This window comes from Sinocyclocheilus grahami, unplaced genomic scaffold (genome assembly GCF_001515645.1).
Source record: "Sinocyclocheilus grahami isolate Dianchi unplaced genomic scaffold, SAMN03320097.WGS_v1.1 scaffold884.1, whole genome shotgun sequence".
NCBI lineage: Eukaryota > Metazoa > Chordata > Actinopteri > Cypriniformes > Cyprinidae > Sinocyclocheilus > Sinocyclocheilus grahami.
In genome coordinates, this window is record NW_015506063.1 from 15,250 (window position 1) to 32,824 (window position 17,575).

At 38.5% G+C, this 17,575-nt stretch overlaps 1 protein-coding gene across 1 annotated transcript in view; it reads right to left on the minus strand.

Annotated features, from left to right (window-relative positions):
• Positions 1-6,768: 6,768 nt before the first annotated feature.
• Positions 6,769-17,575, minus strand: part of LOC107563626 (sodium channel protein type 8 subunit alpha-like) — a 67,437-nt gene continuing 56,630 nt past the window's right edge. Inside the window, exons 22-27 of the mRNA XM_016248536.1 lie at positions 10,455-10,739; positions 10,303-10,356; positions 10,094-10,231; positions 9,865-9,969; positions 9,499-9,769; positions 6,769-9,389 (exon numbers count right to left, since the gene is read on the minus strand). Coding sequence (XP_016104022.1) covers positions 8,242-9,389; positions 9,499-9,769; positions 9,865-9,969; positions 10,094-10,231; positions 10,303-10,356; positions 10,455-10,739 — 2,001 coding nt within the window. The 3' untranslated portion in view covers positions 6,769-8,241. The remainder of the gene's footprint in view (positions 9,390-9,498; positions 9,770-9,864; positions 9,970-10,093; positions 10,232-10,302; positions 10,357-10,454; positions 10,740-17,575) is intronic.

The following is a 17,575-nucleotide window of genomic DNA, read 5'->3' on the forward strand; positions in this document are numbered from 1 at the left end:
GGGACAAGAGAACTAACCATGTGACTTGCAGAAAGGGGAGCAGGGAATCAGGGACACAATCCTGCTCAGCTGTGAAATGGAGGAAAAGCGAGGAAAAGGTAGAAACACTTATGTTCGAATAAGAGCCGTTTACAGCGGCCACGCTTCTTTCTGTTTTGCTTGGGTTTATTTTCGTTATTTTTCCTTTCTGGCATCTTCTTTAAAAAAGGAAAAGGAAAATTCTGACCGACTTTCTCACAAGGAACAAAAATTATATATTGTCAATTCTGGTTATTTTTTTCAATATAAATAAAAAAGTGTGTTTTGTAAATTAATAATTTTTTATTCAGGTCTTCAGATTTTTAACCAATCATAATAACCTTTTAAATTCCTCATGAAATCAAAATGTACAGCGCACATTGCTAGTCTTGAGGTGAACAATTATTCCGTGCAAGTTAATCCACTAAAAAAATAGTTTGTCTTGGTGATCTTTAATCAAAATCTGAACATTTACTACTTTCTCTCTGGAATGGTATTCCTTCTCTGATGACATCGGTGTGAGGGCTTACGGTTTGGGCAGAAGTTTGCTGAGAGTGAGAGCTGGAGAGGAGGAGCGCTAATATAAAACCCCGCCCTCTATTTAACATCCCGAAGTAAAGTCGGCCGCAACTGCTGGTTCACGCGGACTTTAATGAACCTTTTTGTCTCCAAGGCCCGTGACTTTTCCAGTTGTTCGTGATTTACTGGATAATAATTAAATGTAGAATATTTAAAAAATCTTTTGAACACAAAATATTTTAGAGTTTGGCACAACTAGAAAACTACATATTCATTATAAGAATGCCCATAGAGTTTCACAATTGTAATAATTTACATGATTTTTCCAGACCTAGAATTTACACTTTTAAAATTAACCTTCGTCAGGTGTCCAGATTTTTTCGAATCAAGTTCTTGGTCAATTTAATAATTCAATCAATTTAAAAATGATCTTGATGTCCCTGGTTGAGAACTACAGTGGGTACGGAAAGTATTCAGACCCCCTTAAATTTTTCACTCTTTGTTATATTGCAGCCATTTGCTAAAATCATTTAAGTTCATTTTTTTTCCTCATTAATGTACACACAGCACCCCATATTGACAGAAAAACACAGCCAGTCAGTATAATCAAACACAGCTGGACTCAAATGAGGGTGTAGAACCATCTCAAGGATGATCGGAAGAAATGGACAGCACCTGAGTTAAATATTTGAGTGTCACAGCAAAGGGTCTGAATACTTAGGACCATGTGATATTTCAGTTTTTCTTTTTTAATAAATCTGCAAAAATGTCAACAATTCTGTGTTTTTCTGTCAATATGGGGTGCTGTGTGTACATTAATGAGGAAAAAAACTTAACTTGAATGATTTTAGCAAATGGCTGCAATATTGTTAAGAGTGAAAATTTTAAGGGGGTCTGAATACTTTCCGTACCCACTGTATCTCAAGATCAACTCGCTGACAGTAAGACTTACATTTCAATGTCTCATTCAAAGCCACTGTGTGCTTTCAAATGGCTGGCAATATAATATATGGACAACAGTTATATTTTTTTTAAGCGTAAAAAGCTTCAGTCCCCATTTATTGTAATTCTAAGGAAAAGAATGAGATGCATTATTCAAATTGGTCTCCTTTCGGGTTACACAGATGAAAGTAACATGAGGGCAAGTAAATGATAACTGTATTTTCATTATTGGCTGAACTAATCCTGCTGCACTGGTAAAAGTGCAAATCAATTCAACCAAAAGCTAGTGGTCAGGATGCAACCCCCGAGGTTAGGAGGTAAAACAATTCAGATGAGTGTCATTGATACTTAAACTCACAGCTAATAGCTTTCTATTGATTTCTCTGCTAAACCATGACTTACTAGATGAACAGAGGAGCATTTCTTGCCACAAATTAAAGTGACGCTCATTTAGAAGTCCATGTTATTAGTGCAGATCCCATTTCACCCTGAGAATAATCTGAAAGCTTATCATACTGTCAAACTCTCAATGACAAAACCACAAAATTAAGGGTTTGAGATGACTTACTTTCTTCTATTGAACTTAAGTGTTTTTTGTCCATATATTGCAAGTCGATGGGGTCCAATGTTGTTTTTGGACCCTGTTGATTAAATTGGATGGGCAAAAACAGTTGAATTCGTTTTTATTGTGTTCAACAGAAGAAAGAAATGCATACAGGACTGGAACAGTTAGAACAAGGTTAAAGGGTTAGTTCACCCAAAAATGAAAATTAGTCCATAAATTACTCACCCACAAGTCATCCTAGGTGTATATGACTTTCTTCTTTCAGACGAATCCAGTCGGAGTTATATAAAAAATTGTCTTTGATCTTTCAAGCTGTTTCATGGCACTCAGCAGGTGTTGCATGCATCAGTCCAAAAGAAGTGAAAAAGCGCCCATCCATAAAAAAAATAAATTAAAAAAAAGTGTCTCACACGGCGGTTCAGGGGGTGAACAAACGCCTTCTGTAGCGAATCGATGCTTTTTTGTAAGAAAAATATCCATATTCAAAACGTAATAATCACTTTAATCTAGCTTGCGCCAACAGTCCTACACGGAAGCAGTTCCAGGCAGATGACGTATGAGGTCAGCGCTGCGCATGCGCCAGTGAGTCTCGTGAAAACCAACGTTTGTTTACAGGATCCTTACTTTAGCAAAGGAAAACCAGTCTCCTCTTGGCTTATATCGAAATCCACTGACATTCTTCTTTACAAATCCTTGTTTTGTACTTCTAATTATATAATATATGGACAACAGTTATATTTTTTTTAAGCGTAAAAAGCTTCAGTCCCCATTTATTGTAATTCTAAGGAAAAGAATGAGATGCATTATTCAAATTGGTCTCCTTTCGGGTTACACAGATGAAAGTAACATGAGGGCAAGTAAATGATAACTGTATTTTCATTATTGGCTGAACTAATCCTGCTGCACTGGTAAAAGTGCAAATCAATTCAACCAAAAGCTAGTGGTCAGGATGCAACCCCCGAGGTTAGGAGGTAAAACAATTCAGATGAGTGTCATTGATACTTAAACTCACAGCTAATAGCTTTCTATTGATTTCTCTGCTAAACCATGACTTACTAGATGAACAGAGGAGCATTTCTTGCCACAAATTAAAGTGACGCTCATTTAGAAGTCCATGTTATTAGTGCAGATCCCATTTCACCCTGAGAATAATCTGAAAGCTTATCATACTGTCAAACTCTCAATGACAAAACCACAAAATTAAGGGTTTGAGATGACTTACTTTCTTCTATTGAACTTAAGTGTTTTTTGTCCATATATTGCAAGTCGATGGGGTCCAATGTTGTTTTTGGACCCTGTTGATTAAATTGGATGGGCAAAAACAGTTGAATTCGTTTTTATTGTGTTCAACAGAAGAAAGAAATGCATACAGGACTGGAACAGTTAGAACAAGGTTAAAGGGTTAGTTCACCCAAAAATGAAAATTAGTCCATAAATTACTCACCCACAAGTCATCCTAGGTGTATATGACTTTCTTCTTTCAGACGAATCCAGTCGGAGTTATATAAAAAATTGTCTTTGATCTTTCAAGCTGTTTCATGGCACTCAGCAGGTGTTGCATGCATCAGTCCAAAAGAAGTGAAAAAGCGCCCATCCATAAAAAAAATAAATAAAAAAAAAGTGTCTCACACGGCGGTTCAGGGGGTGAACAAACGCCTTCTGTAGCGAATCGATGCTTTTTTGTAAGAAAAATATCCATATTCAAAACGTAATAATCACTTTAATCTAGCTTGCGCCAACAGTCCTACACGGAAGCAGTTCCAGGCAGATGACGTATGAGGTCAGCGCTGCGCATGCGCCAGTGAGTCTCGTGAAAACCAACGTTTGTTTACAGGATCCTTACTTTAGCAAAGGAAAACCAGTCTCCTCTTGGCTTATATCGAAATCCACTGACATTCTTCTTTACAAATCCTCATTTTGTACTTCTAATTAGTGATTTTTTTTTGGATCTCTCCCCTTCTGAGCGGCGCATGCGCAAAGCCGACCTCCATACGTCATTCCCACGGAACTGCTTCCAGTGTACAACAGTGAGTGCAAGCTACGTTAAAGTGATTATTACGTTTTGAATATGGTTATTTTTCTTACAAAAACGCATCGATTCACTATAGAACGCCTTTGTTCACCCCCCGGAGCCGTGTGAGATGCTTTTTTTTTAATGGATGGGCGCTTTTTATTTAACTTCTTTTGGACGGACGCATACAACACCCGCTGAGAAAGATCAAAGACAATTTTTAATATAACTCTGACTGGATTCGTCTGAAAGAAGAAAGTCATATACACCTAGGATGACTTGAGGGTGAGTAATTTATGGCCTAATTTAAATTTTTGGGTGAACTAACATTTTAAGAGCAGAGAATTATAAAATGATAAAATAAATAAAATGTAAAAAGGTGTTTACAATTTTATGGGGGGCCAGTTATGAGCATAGCAGATTAAGGATGTATTTCTTGATGTCATGTGTGCACTAAATGTGTCTCTGACTTCTCATTCATGTTCAACAAAATCAGTGACGACTCTGTGCAACTGGAAGGCTGCTTTATTGTTAATAAAAAGTTTCGTGCTCAAATGAAGACAATCTTTTATACGTTCTTATTAAGAGTTCCAGTGGTTGTGCCATACACACCATTATATGTCCTCCTACAACACTGTGTCAAACAAAACAGTTTGAAAAGCACTTTTGAAATCTTTTCAGCAAAATGGAAAGCATTTTAGTCATGCTAAAAATGGAAGTCCAGTAACTGAATATTGATACAAAAGTGAGTTTCAAAGATGGAAAGAACACAAAAGTCTGAAGGCAAGCTATACTTTTTTTTTTGGATGATCCACAAAGTACAGAAAACAGAACATCAGAAGTTTTCGTAACATCAAATCTGGAAGAAGTGGGCTTGCTTTCTTGGTTGGTTTCAGTGTTCCTCTGGCAGTACACCAGGCACCTTGTTCAGACTATAGTCCCTGATTTGCATTGTGCTCCATTTTAAATTCTCCCGTCTTTCCCCCACCATCAACTAAATGTTAAATATGGCACCATCCTCCAAAATTGCAGTGAAATGCAATTCAGAAAATGTAGGAACATGGAGAAAATGCAGAAAAAGGCACACGACAATTAGTGAAGTAGTACTAGAAACAGACCACTGAACACACAAAAAAAACGGATACGAAATGCATACAAAACTGTTGTTCAGGCCTGCGAGTACCGGTACTGAAGTGTTCGGGGAGGCCTTTAGAGTAGAATACATGAACTGCTCTGTGACTATTTTAGACTTTCAGGCTCGGGTGGGTGACCACACAATGTCCATAGGCAGGATGTCACGTATATGTGCATTCACGTGTAAATGTGTGTTTGTATGCGTGTCGAATAAAACCTTAAGGTTACAGAGGTGTGCTGGTTGCATAACCCTCTCATCATACAGTTTCAGGTTTAAATATCCAATCAGCGTTGCTAACAATCGTGCGTGTGTTCGTCTCCAACATTATTTTTTTGGACATCCACTGGACATGTTGCATATAAATGAAATATTACAGTGCTCATTTGTATATCCTTTTCTTACATACATATATATATATATACATATATATATATATATATATATATATATATACATACATATATATATATATATACATATATACATAATATATATATATATATATATATAAAATACATATATTCGTTTTTGTATAATAGTGTATTCTTGATACATTATATCATTCAATTCCCTTTAATAAAAGTGAAATGTGTTAGAAAAACAAAAAAAAATTAAATGTGACAAGGGCATCAGCTGGAAGCCATTCTATATCATCATCGTTATAATTTATTATTAGATTAATAGCAGTAATTCTTTAAAATTCTGTATTTACAAAACCCACAACAAAGCATGCCATTTAAAAGAAAATAATATATTACAATGCTTTTAGTTTTCCTCAAAAAGTTCATTCTTTTCAGCAATTGTGCCATGTACATCACTGGCCCCTCCTGTACATTGAATGATACATTAACTTGTCATACAGTCAGTGAGAGTGATTTTTCATTTCACATCTGAACTAAAATGGGAGTTAGGGGGGGAAACTACACGGTAGTCTAAGTGTTTCACCAGGCTTCGTTTGGTTCAAGTCCACAGCACCCACACTGATTTACAGATCTCAGGCAGTAAGCAGATCTACAGGTCTGAGAAGTAGAGGAAGTGGGTTTGTAAACTGGTGTGCTCTCCCACACTTCGGCTCTGGTGGCGTACGTCTACTGACCCAGCAGTTTGAGATGTCCTATGATCTTCCATAATCCTATACCAATATATTAGCATTGTATTATGTTATCTGTGGTCCACCGTAACACCTCACACCAGAATAAGCATTCATCCAGGTAATGAAACAATCAAATCAAATCAATTCTATTGCACCCAGAGCAAGAAGGGATGGCAGTTTGCTCAAGAGGTAGCAACGAGCCAATTTGTAGTATCACCATCACTGGCTAAAATAAACTGCATGCTATCAGACAACACAAGTACTCATCACTTTATTCTAAAAGTGCCGCCTCCCTTGTTTTCCTGCTGTGTAAGGCCAGTTTACATGTGTAATCCAAGCTATACCAAATATACATCAGTCACTTTTTTCATTCAACAGGGAGAAAGCTATTAAATGTCTACAGGATGCATTTAAAATGGCTACTCGAGTGCTTTCCTCAACATCTTTAAGACAAAACAAGATGCTTGTTGAACTGACAACCTCTTTAAATGGTAAACATGAGTATGTGCTGACACGAAGACAAGTACCTCCAGGAAAATCGAAGAAATCGCCTCCCACCGAGGCCTGACAAAGCATTGTAAGGGTTTAAATGGCACGGTGGCTGTACCTTTTGAAGATCTATTGAAGGCCCTACTGGAGCCTCAGCTGCACATTGAGGGGCAGTTGAATCATATTGCTGGTGCAAAAAAGCAAATCAAGGTTTATGAACCCAAGATTTGATTTGAGTGAAATCACTTCTCCAAATTTTCATTCAATCTTCTCTACAAGTCCAGGGCAGTGAAACACCCCTACGGGTGTGTGAATGTGCAGTTGCCACATTGTATATCCAAACGAAGGCATAGCTTTGATCGACCACCTTAAAATACGCACATGACGCATGGTGTGAGAATCGGTTAATCAGGAAGCAAGCTTTACGAGGGGTAAGTATAAGTATACTTGTCATAGCCAGTAGTTAATATGTTGCTATTGACCAATCATTTCCCAGCTATATCTATTTAATTTGATAACTAGTGGACAGTATCGCATGTATGGTCAAGCCACTGATGTGGTTTGAGTAGCAGTGTCAAGTGGACTATGATTATACATGCATGATTCCTGATCAAAACATGCCACCATGCAAGTCATTTCTATGCATTGAACGAGCACAATTATTTATTTATTTACCAGGAACTCGGTCTGAGTAAGTCCCTTTCAGCCCAAGTCAAAACCCTGATAAATCCCCAACCCAGTATCGATGTGAAAGCCCATGTATAAAATTTATTTTTTCTGAAAGTATAACAAAGAGATGATGACGAGATGAATGACATGGGCTGAGCTTTTTCCCCTACTTTTTGTGGGTCAAATAAGGTGAGATATTCATCACAACAACTGAAAACCCTTGCATAATGCTCTGTTCTGTTTTGTTTTTTGTTCTTTTTTTCTGCGGACACTCCACATGATTGAGTTAACGTCGTTATTACTGGTTCTCCTATGGTTAAAATACAACGTCCCGGAATCCTCTTGGGATGAGCGGGAGGTTTCCGTGGGATTTCGGCAGTGTAGTGTTTGAAAGGGATGTCCATAGCAGAGGAATGCTGAACTCCACGCATGGTGGTGCAAAAGGATCCATCTTATGAGCTTGCTTTGTACTGCTTTGTCCTTTGGCAGGTGGTCCCTATCAAAGATGTCTGCCATAGGTCATTATTTTATTTCTCCTTGTAAGTGCCTTTCGGCTGCAGTTGGAAGAGTAAAATCTTGGTCACGGAGCACAAATGTAAGACAGTAAGCTCATAGGTTGGGTTTGGTCATCATTAAATCTGTAAAAATCAAGCTGCTTTCCTGTTGCACCGGTGCATTTGTTGTCTGTAAACAACCTTGTTCCCCAAAGATTTCTGTGTTTTTTGTTGCAAATGATTTTCTATACATTTGTTGGAATAGATAGTCTCAGTCTCGACTCAAGAGTTCGGTCGCCATCATTCCTAACACTTGGACTCCTTGACATCTTTTTGGTTTTTGCCCTTTTTGGCCTTGCTGTCACTCTCCTCCAGCTTCTCCTTCTCGGGTTTGGTCACGCTGTCGTAGGATGGCAGCGAGGCAGTAGAAGGCGTGCCCTCCTTCTTGTCCTGATTGGTCCCGCCATTCTCCAGCCTGCTACTGTTTAGCAAGCGCTTTGTGAGGAAGCCTCTCCGAATTAGATAAGCGCGGTAAGAACGCTGGATGACAGAGGCAGACATGTGCTCCTGCTTTCGGCGCAGAGTGGTGGTGATGGGCTCAAAAGACACTTTGGAAGGATTGGCAGCAATGAATCGCTCCTCCATCTGTTGTCGCATCATGTCCAGGTCACCGCTATCACCCAACACGCGTTTGGTGAAGGCAAACAAAATGTCTAGGCAGTGAATGCGGTCGCCGCTCACCATGGGCAGGTCCATGGCGATCAGCTCTATAGTGTTGGGCTTGGGAACGCGCAGCGGGTGCTCCAGAGTGTCAGCGAAGTCACTCAGCTTGGCAAAGGTGACAAACTGGGAGGCAGTGGGGTCAAACTTTTCCCAGATTTCGTAGAAGGACTCAAAGTCATCCTCGCAAAGTGGATCAGCACTTTCCTCTGTGGCAACGCTGAAGTTCTCCAGAATGATGGCGATGTACATGTTCACAACAATAAGAAATGAGACAATGATGTACATGACAAAGAAGAAGATGCCCACCGAAGGGTTTCCGCAGTTACCTTTCACTGAGGTACCTGTATTCTCCTTACTTGGGTCACAATCCGGTGGGTAGTTGAGAATGGGAGCAAGAAGGCCATCCCACCCCGCTGAGGTGGTTATCATGAACAGGCAGATCATGCTATTCCCAAATGTTTCAAAATTATACATGTCGTCTATGCCAGACTCCCGCTTCACGTAGGCGAAGTTTGACATGCCAAAGATAGAAAAGATGAACATGACCAAAAACAGCAGAAGGCCAATATTGAACAAGGCTGGCAGTGACATCATCAGGGCAAACAGTAAAGTCCGAATGCCCTTTGCTCCTTTGATCAGACGCAAGATACGTCCGATTCGAGCCAGACGGATTACCCTGAACAATGTTGGTGACACAAAGTACTTCTCAATCAGGTCAGCCAGGAACATACCTGTGGTTTGGGTGATTAAAAACAAGAAGAAGAAATGAGTCAAACATATACCACTGCATTTCAAAACCTGAAAAACAAAATGGGAGTTAATGAAACGTTGTTCACTTACCCACGATAGAGAGAATGACCACAACACAGTCGAAGACGTTCCAGCCATTGGTGAAGTAATAATGACGCAGTGCAAACAGCTTCAGGACAAACTCAGAGGTGAAGGCCACAATGAAGATGAAGTTAACCCAGTATAGAATGTTTTCAGTCTCTTGTGACTGATCATCCGTCTCAATCATCATGGTGACCATGTTCAAACAAATGAGGATCATGATGGAAATATCAAAGACCTGCTGTGTCACAAAGTCAAACACCATCCCCTGGAGCTTGTTCTAAAGAAGAGAAGAAAGTAGCATAGATTTGAGATTAGGACTCTATTCACGTCAGTTCAATGAGTGAAATATCACTCTTTTCATCAGTGATGTACCTGGGGTCTGGGTATGGGTTTCTGAGGTTTCTTTGAGCCAAGCTTCTTCATAGCATTGTAGTACTTCTTTTGCTCCTCTGTCATAAAGATATCCTGACCTCCAAAGTATAGTCATGAACAATATTTGGTTAAAATCTACTCAACTGAAGTCCAAATGTACTGTGAGAACCACTTGTTTAAATGCAAAAGAACAAATCATTTAAAGTGAAGAGAAAAAGTGGAGACTTATCTTTTTCTTCTGCTGGTTGAAGTTATCAATGATGACACCAATGAAGAGGTTGAGTGTGAAGAAAGAGCCAAATATAATGAAGATGACAAAGTAGATGTACATGTAGATGTTGTCCTCATACTTTGGTTGATCTCCCACCTGAGGAGAGAAAGATAGTTTATACAGGTACTTTGACTCAGGTGGCAGTTAAGATTGCACAAACCTCTCACCTTTCGTGAATCAACTGCTGCATACATGATGTCCATCCATCCTTTAAAGGTTGCCTATGCAGTATAAAGGGAAAGTTAATATCAGTGTTTAACACTAACATATTTCTTTAGCCAGAGAACCATTTTACTAGAAACTAAAAAGGCAGCCTTACCACTTGCAGTAGAGCCAAATAACCAGCACCCACATTGTCAAAGTTGATTTTGACATTCTTCCAGCGCACCTCAGTGAAGTTCTGATGTATCAACTCGTAGCACTCCGTTTTGTTGTTGACCGTATCAATTTCGAAGTATGCCTTTTCAGTCTCGTTGTAGCAGTAGTAATACTTTCCCGCAAACAGATTGACACCCATGATACTGAAAATCAGCCAAAAGATGAGGCAAACCAGCAAGACATTCATAATGGAAGGGATGGCACCCACCAAGGCATTGACTACCACCTAGAGCAGAGTAGGACAGACAAGGCAGTATCGTGTAAGAGACCAGAAATGGCCCAGCATATCCTCAAACACAGAAACACATTCAAACACTCTCACATTTGTGGCTGCATATTTGCATGGCACAACAAAGACACTATGAACATTGCTCACACAGTCAAATATTAACAAATTATAAACGATCTTTGATTCATATTTAATTTCAGTCACATGGCCATCCAAGAAAATTGCTTTACAGCTTTATTGTCTGCACTGTCTTTATTTTGTTTCAGTTTTATGTTTCCAAGGTTCCTGCTATAATTCTTCACTTGACTTTTGCTGCTTTTTTGTTGTTTACCTATAGACGACAACCAGAGACAATTGAACAATTTAGCCTATAATAGCCTACTATACAGAAATTGATTGCAAATTGATTGCAACTGTGAAGGACCTTTCACACCAAAAGTGAAATTTATAAGCCTCAGGCAGAAGGAAATGCCTCTGCACCTGACTCCCAATTTCCCTCAACACAAGGACAGGAGAGGTGTCAGTGAATAAATGGGAAAACAAAGCAACTTGCATTACTCATTTGTAAAAGTAACTCAGATATTTTGTTGTAATATGTTACTTTACTAGTTACTTGAAAAAAGTAATTGTAATGTACAGTATTACCCCCCCAACACTGATGACTTCGACAATTAGAATACTATTCTGCTTTAACTTTCCAACCTGAAGGCAGAATACTTTGTTTCAACTCAAAACTTCAGTGTGATTAGTTGAGATTAGTTCATATGAATTCATAAGCAAATGATTAAGTCTCTTGAAGGTAATTAATATTCATGAGTAAAGCAATTAAGTAGTATTTGCAAACTGATTGGTTATTTCTTTGCAGAAATATAAATTCATTAATGTAGTAATAGTGGAATTTAGCATATACATACTTGTGTGGTTAAGAAATCTATTTTTTACTGGCCATGCTGTAAGCATAAATAACCCCCCCCCCCCCCCCCCCCCCCCCCTTTAAAATTACTATTCACCATTATTTGACACTAGTAGTACTATGTGACTTCTACATTCTACATACTATTTCTTGCCTATACTAGTTTCAAAAAGCCAATATATCTTTTGAAGTGTGTGCTAAATAGGTGCTTCTTTATTCTGGTCCTGGATTATCCCAGCACTGCATAATGTGGGTAGATGCAAAAATCCAAAATTACATACTGCTTTTGATGAAGAACCTACAGAACATACTTTATTAGCAGACGTTAAGGATGCAGGCATGTAGTATGAATATTGAATACAATACATACAAGACATACAGCATCCACCATGTTTGCACTGTGACGTGACCTATGAGGTGTTGAGGAGTAAAGTTCCTATCAGATGTGCAATTCAGAATATCTTTGAAAAACTTCAAGTCATTTGCCTAGTGTTTTATGAATACTGTGTATTGAGAAAAGTCTTAAAGTCCTACTTATCAAATGCACAGTGCTGGGGTCTTCCAGGACTACAGCCCTAAATAGTAGCTCTCTGACTAAGCAGTATATTTATAAAAATTAATGCAACACCTTCCATACAAATATGCCACAGACTCACACAATGGACTTCTACATCCCCAAAGCAGTTGCATCCTTAAAACTACAACCCACCACCCAACTACTTTAACATTGCCTTGGCAAGCTTGAGTAACTTAAACCCTTTTTTGTATATCAACCCATCCTCCCCACAACCCATTTGCCTCCACATCCCTCCCCTCCCCCACTGTCCCAGTCAGGACATTGCCCATCAGTGATTATTGATGAACAGAGCGTGCCAGGAGACGCTCACTAACTGTGTTAGGCAGCCGAGCCGCAGCTCTCAGGCAGGCAGCTGAGCATGCAGATCTCTCACATACTGAAAAGTGGAGCCATATTCCCCCCTTGAACACACAGAGAGGCACAGAGGACGGCAGGATTCTCTCAGCAAGTGCAGGGGACCAGGCTGACTTTAGCGGATGTTTTTGAGTGCTGATTTGTTTTACATACTCAAAATGAGAAATACAGAAAAATACAGTACGAGTAATAATGACAGAATAAGTAAAAATTTGGAGAGCTGAAGATTGAAAGCCCCCTAGGAAAAAGCACTTGTCAGGAGAATCACTGTCCATCTTTCAATAAAGACTACGTTCAAATGTCACATAGACAAACTATCTTTGTGAGAATCGACACAGATATCAAAGTGAGGGAAAATGGCTTTCAAAAGTGCATAATGTGCATTGGCAGTTGAACAAGACATGCGTGTTACATGACATCTTTGTGCAATCTCAAGAACCGTTCAAATCAATAAATAAATAGACAGAAGAGGCAGCAGTGTGGAGAGATTTCCACCGTTTCAAAGCCGGCTGGTGTTCGATAAATGATTTGTGGTACAGAAAAACTAGGATAATAAATGAATAAGGTAAATCAAATTCTAGTTAATCAAAACATACATCATAATTAATTACTATACTGAGTGTGTTGTATCTGGCCAGAGAATTGGTCAGAATAAAAAAAAAATTGCAGACATACCACAGTCTAAGCTGGTTTTATTTATCCACTGTTGCGTCTCCTTATCAAGTCATTTATTCATTTTTTACTCTAATTTAAAACTTAGCATATCAGTTGATGAAAATTGAAATCAATTATTCACTAGGGTAACTCATTGTTCTCTCTGTACTTTGACTTATATGCTTCTACAGGTTACATAAAATTGATTTCACACACCCTCATGAATCCAATAACAGGTACACAAACAGAACAAATCTAGGAAAACACCATTTTGATTCACCCAAAAATGACAGTCTAAATTAAGTACAATACTAAACGTATTAAGAAATAGAAGAAAGACAGAAGACAGCAAAATAATTACTAAATACAATAAAATAAAATTCCATAAAATAGTATAACAGGGCTCCAGAATAAAATCAAATTACTAGCTACACTCTAAAAAATGCTGGGTTAAATATAACCCAGCGCTGGGTTAAAAAGGGACAAACCCAGCTATTGGGTTATTTTGACCCAGCGATTGGGTTCAAAACATCCCAACCGCTGGGTCAAAACAACCCAATAGCTGGGTTTGTCCCTTTTTAACCCAGCATTTTTTAGTGTACGCACTGGCTCTTAAAATTAAACATTTAGGAGCCAAGTGACTTTGACTATGATAAATAAATAAATAAATAAATACAAACAAATGGTAAAATTTAATTTTTTAATTAATATAAGTAACATGTCCTGGTTCATTTACAGTCAGATTGAAAAACTATTTGTGATTCAGCAAGGGAACTCATTGCCTGAACAATTCACTGCCTGAGCAAGCCTTATTTAAACAACTAACTCACAAGCACATTAGTTTCATGATTTTTAAACTCATTAAAAAGAACCAGTTCACAAGCCATGAGTCAGTTTTTCAAAGCAGGACAAGACATCATGGCTGCCACTATGTTTTTTGCCCATGCTCTAACAAGATTACAACTAACAAAACTGCATATGGATGCAAAGTTGCCCTGACTATTGCCAATGGTGACTAGATTTTAAATTAGTGGTCATGTTTTGCTTTGTTTTGATCACATTTTCAACCATTTTAGTTGAAGTCTGGAGCCCTGTTAGCAGATGTATACATAAGGGCAAACATACCATCAAATACAGCATTAAATTTGATAATTGAGAAATCTTATCTGTCATTTTTGGGTCCAGGCATATTTTTAGTTATAACAGCAGTGTGAGATCACAGATCTCTTTACTCTGATTCCTTTACGCTTCACTACACAATCTACACAAACCTCTCACTTCCATGGTCTTGCACATCTCCAAAGCTTATGTGTTGACAACTTGCAAGCCACTGACTAGTAACTATTCTAAATGTCCTAACTAATCAAAACTAAAAGAAGCCACCCACTCCACATTGCTAAAGGCTTCAACTGGAAACCAGCTGGAAAGATACAGAGAGATACAGAAGCTTAGCAAATATCTCCCTCTCACACTCAGGGTTTCTCTTTTTTACAGTCCCATGTGAAGATCCTAGACAAGCAAAGAGGGGTGAGGTGAGCCTCCAGCGGCTTGGTTCCTCAACGCTGCTTTGGGCTCGGCAGCGTGGGGCCAAATGGGCTGAAGTGAACAGTGTGAAATGGAGGGAGGGAGGCAGGGAGGAGGTGAGGAGGGGTTGAGAGGATACAGAAGCTCAGGGCAACCAGTCCACAGGTAAGAGAACTGAAAGTGACAACAACCAGATGCAACTGTTCACAACCATCAAAGGGGTAAAGCACCTATCTTTGCCAAATTTTGGATGATGACTATGGATGACCTGCATGTGTTCAAACATTCAGCGCTGACAGGTATTTGTTGTTTATAGTGAAACTGTCACTTTGCTCTTTGACTTGAGTAAAATAGCCCATTTCTTTCACCTTGACCAATTGACTCTTTGCCAAGTCTTAAAACATCTTAAAATGTCACTGACCAATTATACCTTAGCAATTCTTGCTATATGATATCAAGCTTTGGCTCTTTTGTAATTAAAGTCAATGGTAGATATGCATGTTTAGATAGTTCTAAATGAAATTTTAAAGAAATTATACAACTGTTCAAAAGTTTGGGGTTGTGAAATGTTTTAATGTTTTTGAGAGAAGTCTCTTATTCTCACCAAGGGTGCATTTATCTAGATTCTAGATCAAATAAAGCAAAAAATATTGTAAAATATTACAATTTAAAATAACGGTTTTGTATTTAAATACATTTTAACATTTTATTCCTGTGAAGGCAAATTCAGCAACCATTACTCTAGTCTTAAGTGTCATATGCTAATTTGGTGCTCAAGAAACATTTCTTATTAATATCAATGTTAAAAACAGTTACACTGTTTTTACTTGCAAAGAACAGCATTTATTTGCAATAGAAATTTTAGTAACGTCTTTACAGTCACTTTTAATCAATTTGATGAATCCTTGAAGAAAAATATGAATTTCTTTAAAAACAAAAAGTCATTATTTACATATAATATTATCATATGATGTGTTATTCCCAAATGAACATGTTCAACTTCAATTTGGACTTCTAAATTTGAATTTAATTTAAAGTGATTATTATTAATTTAAATTAATTTACATATTGATTCATAGTACTAGAAATCACAGTAACTAAAGAGTTTACATTACCATAGGTGCAGTTATGTTTACTTAATTTATTTTAGCTCTTTCCTTGATTAAAATTCTTAATTCATTGTGTAATTTCATTTCTTTAGAAACCTGGTAGATAAAAGATACTTTTTACATTTTAATAACACTCACATTGAACGAGAAACAGTAACCAAGGGGGTGGAGCTTAGCAAAGGTTCAATTATATTAAATGTGCTCTGAGTCATCAGAGTAAGAGAATATCTAGAATGCCGTAGTACGGGTGAAGTGGGGACCTCAGTGGTAAAGTGTTCTGTGCTGCTGGTTGTTCTCTGAGAGACAGGGTCAGTGTAACAGAGGAGAAATGGAAGGAAGGGGGCTCTCCATCAAAAGCAGAAGTTGAGTCAGGCCAAATGAACAGCCAATTGCAGATCAAATGCTGTGTGAAATGAGGAGGGATTCTAATGGTGTTGCGTTTGGTTTTGTAAATAATTGTTCATGCTATTTTTTCCAGGGCCAATTTGAAATATTATTTGTAATGAGGCAGCTTTGATACATTGACAATTACTTAACTAGCAGTCAATCATACACCCGATTTCAGTTAAATCAGGGAACAGAGATGCGTTTCACATCCTATTTTCCACAGTTATCTCAGCTGCATCATGACTGGATCATTAATGTGGTACGGAAGAGGTGTGCATGAAAAGGGTGAGTCCTTTTCATTGGCGGCTGTCTTAAAAAAAAAAAATCCCCGGTATGGTTTCGGTGGTCCTTGCCGTTCGTTTTATTTGCCGTTCGATCAGTTCTAGCATGCTGTAACTGCTGAATGGGCATGCAGAGAGATCAGCTCTATAGCTTTGTATCTTACCCTCATCCCTTCAAAACGTGACAATGCTCTGAGGGGTCTCAGGGCCCTTAGTGTCCTGAGTGATTTAATGGGCCCTAGTTCGGAGTAGCCCAGCGCATTAGCTATAAGGCTGACTATAGACACCTACACAGAAACAGAGAAGCAAAAAAGGGTCCATACTGTTAGACGGGAGAAAGCTCTTGAGGGAAGTGATGGCCTCTAGAACTGCTGGAATGTTGGTTTACACACATACACAACAGTTTGGATGGGTATATACATATATAACACTGCATTTATACATGTATATATCCCCAAGAAGGAGAGAGAGAGAGAAAAAGACTCATGTTTAGTATTGGTTACAGGTACAGATAGGGGTTTAGAGGCAGAGGATAAACCCAGGATTTTGTGCTCTGTTAGTTTTGGGAGGTCACCAACCCTTTTGAGTTTCCTTACACCTGTGGAGAAACTTGTGGTTGAAAGAAAGAGACAGAGAGAAAGAGAAGCATAAGACTCGAACAAAAAAAGACAGAGAAGTGCACAACGCATGGCTGATGAAGTATGTTAGGGGACCTTGGGGACATGGGGGTTTGAGAAGATAGAGGTGACCCCTGCAGATGCATAAAAAAAAACAACCCGACATACTGCAAGAACCTTACCCTTGCCCTTCTAAAATTGTCTCTCCATGTCGCTCTTGGCTGAGGCATTAAATCCCATTTAATTTAAGACAGACAAACTAATGGAACCTGTGAGAAAGAATACAGGTAAACATGTATGCCAAATTGCAAATTACATTGATTTTACAGTTTAAAGAGCATCACATTGACACAGTAATGTGACAGCGGAAGGGGAGATCAGGGGTTCGCAGATAGTAAATGGACATTAGACAGCACC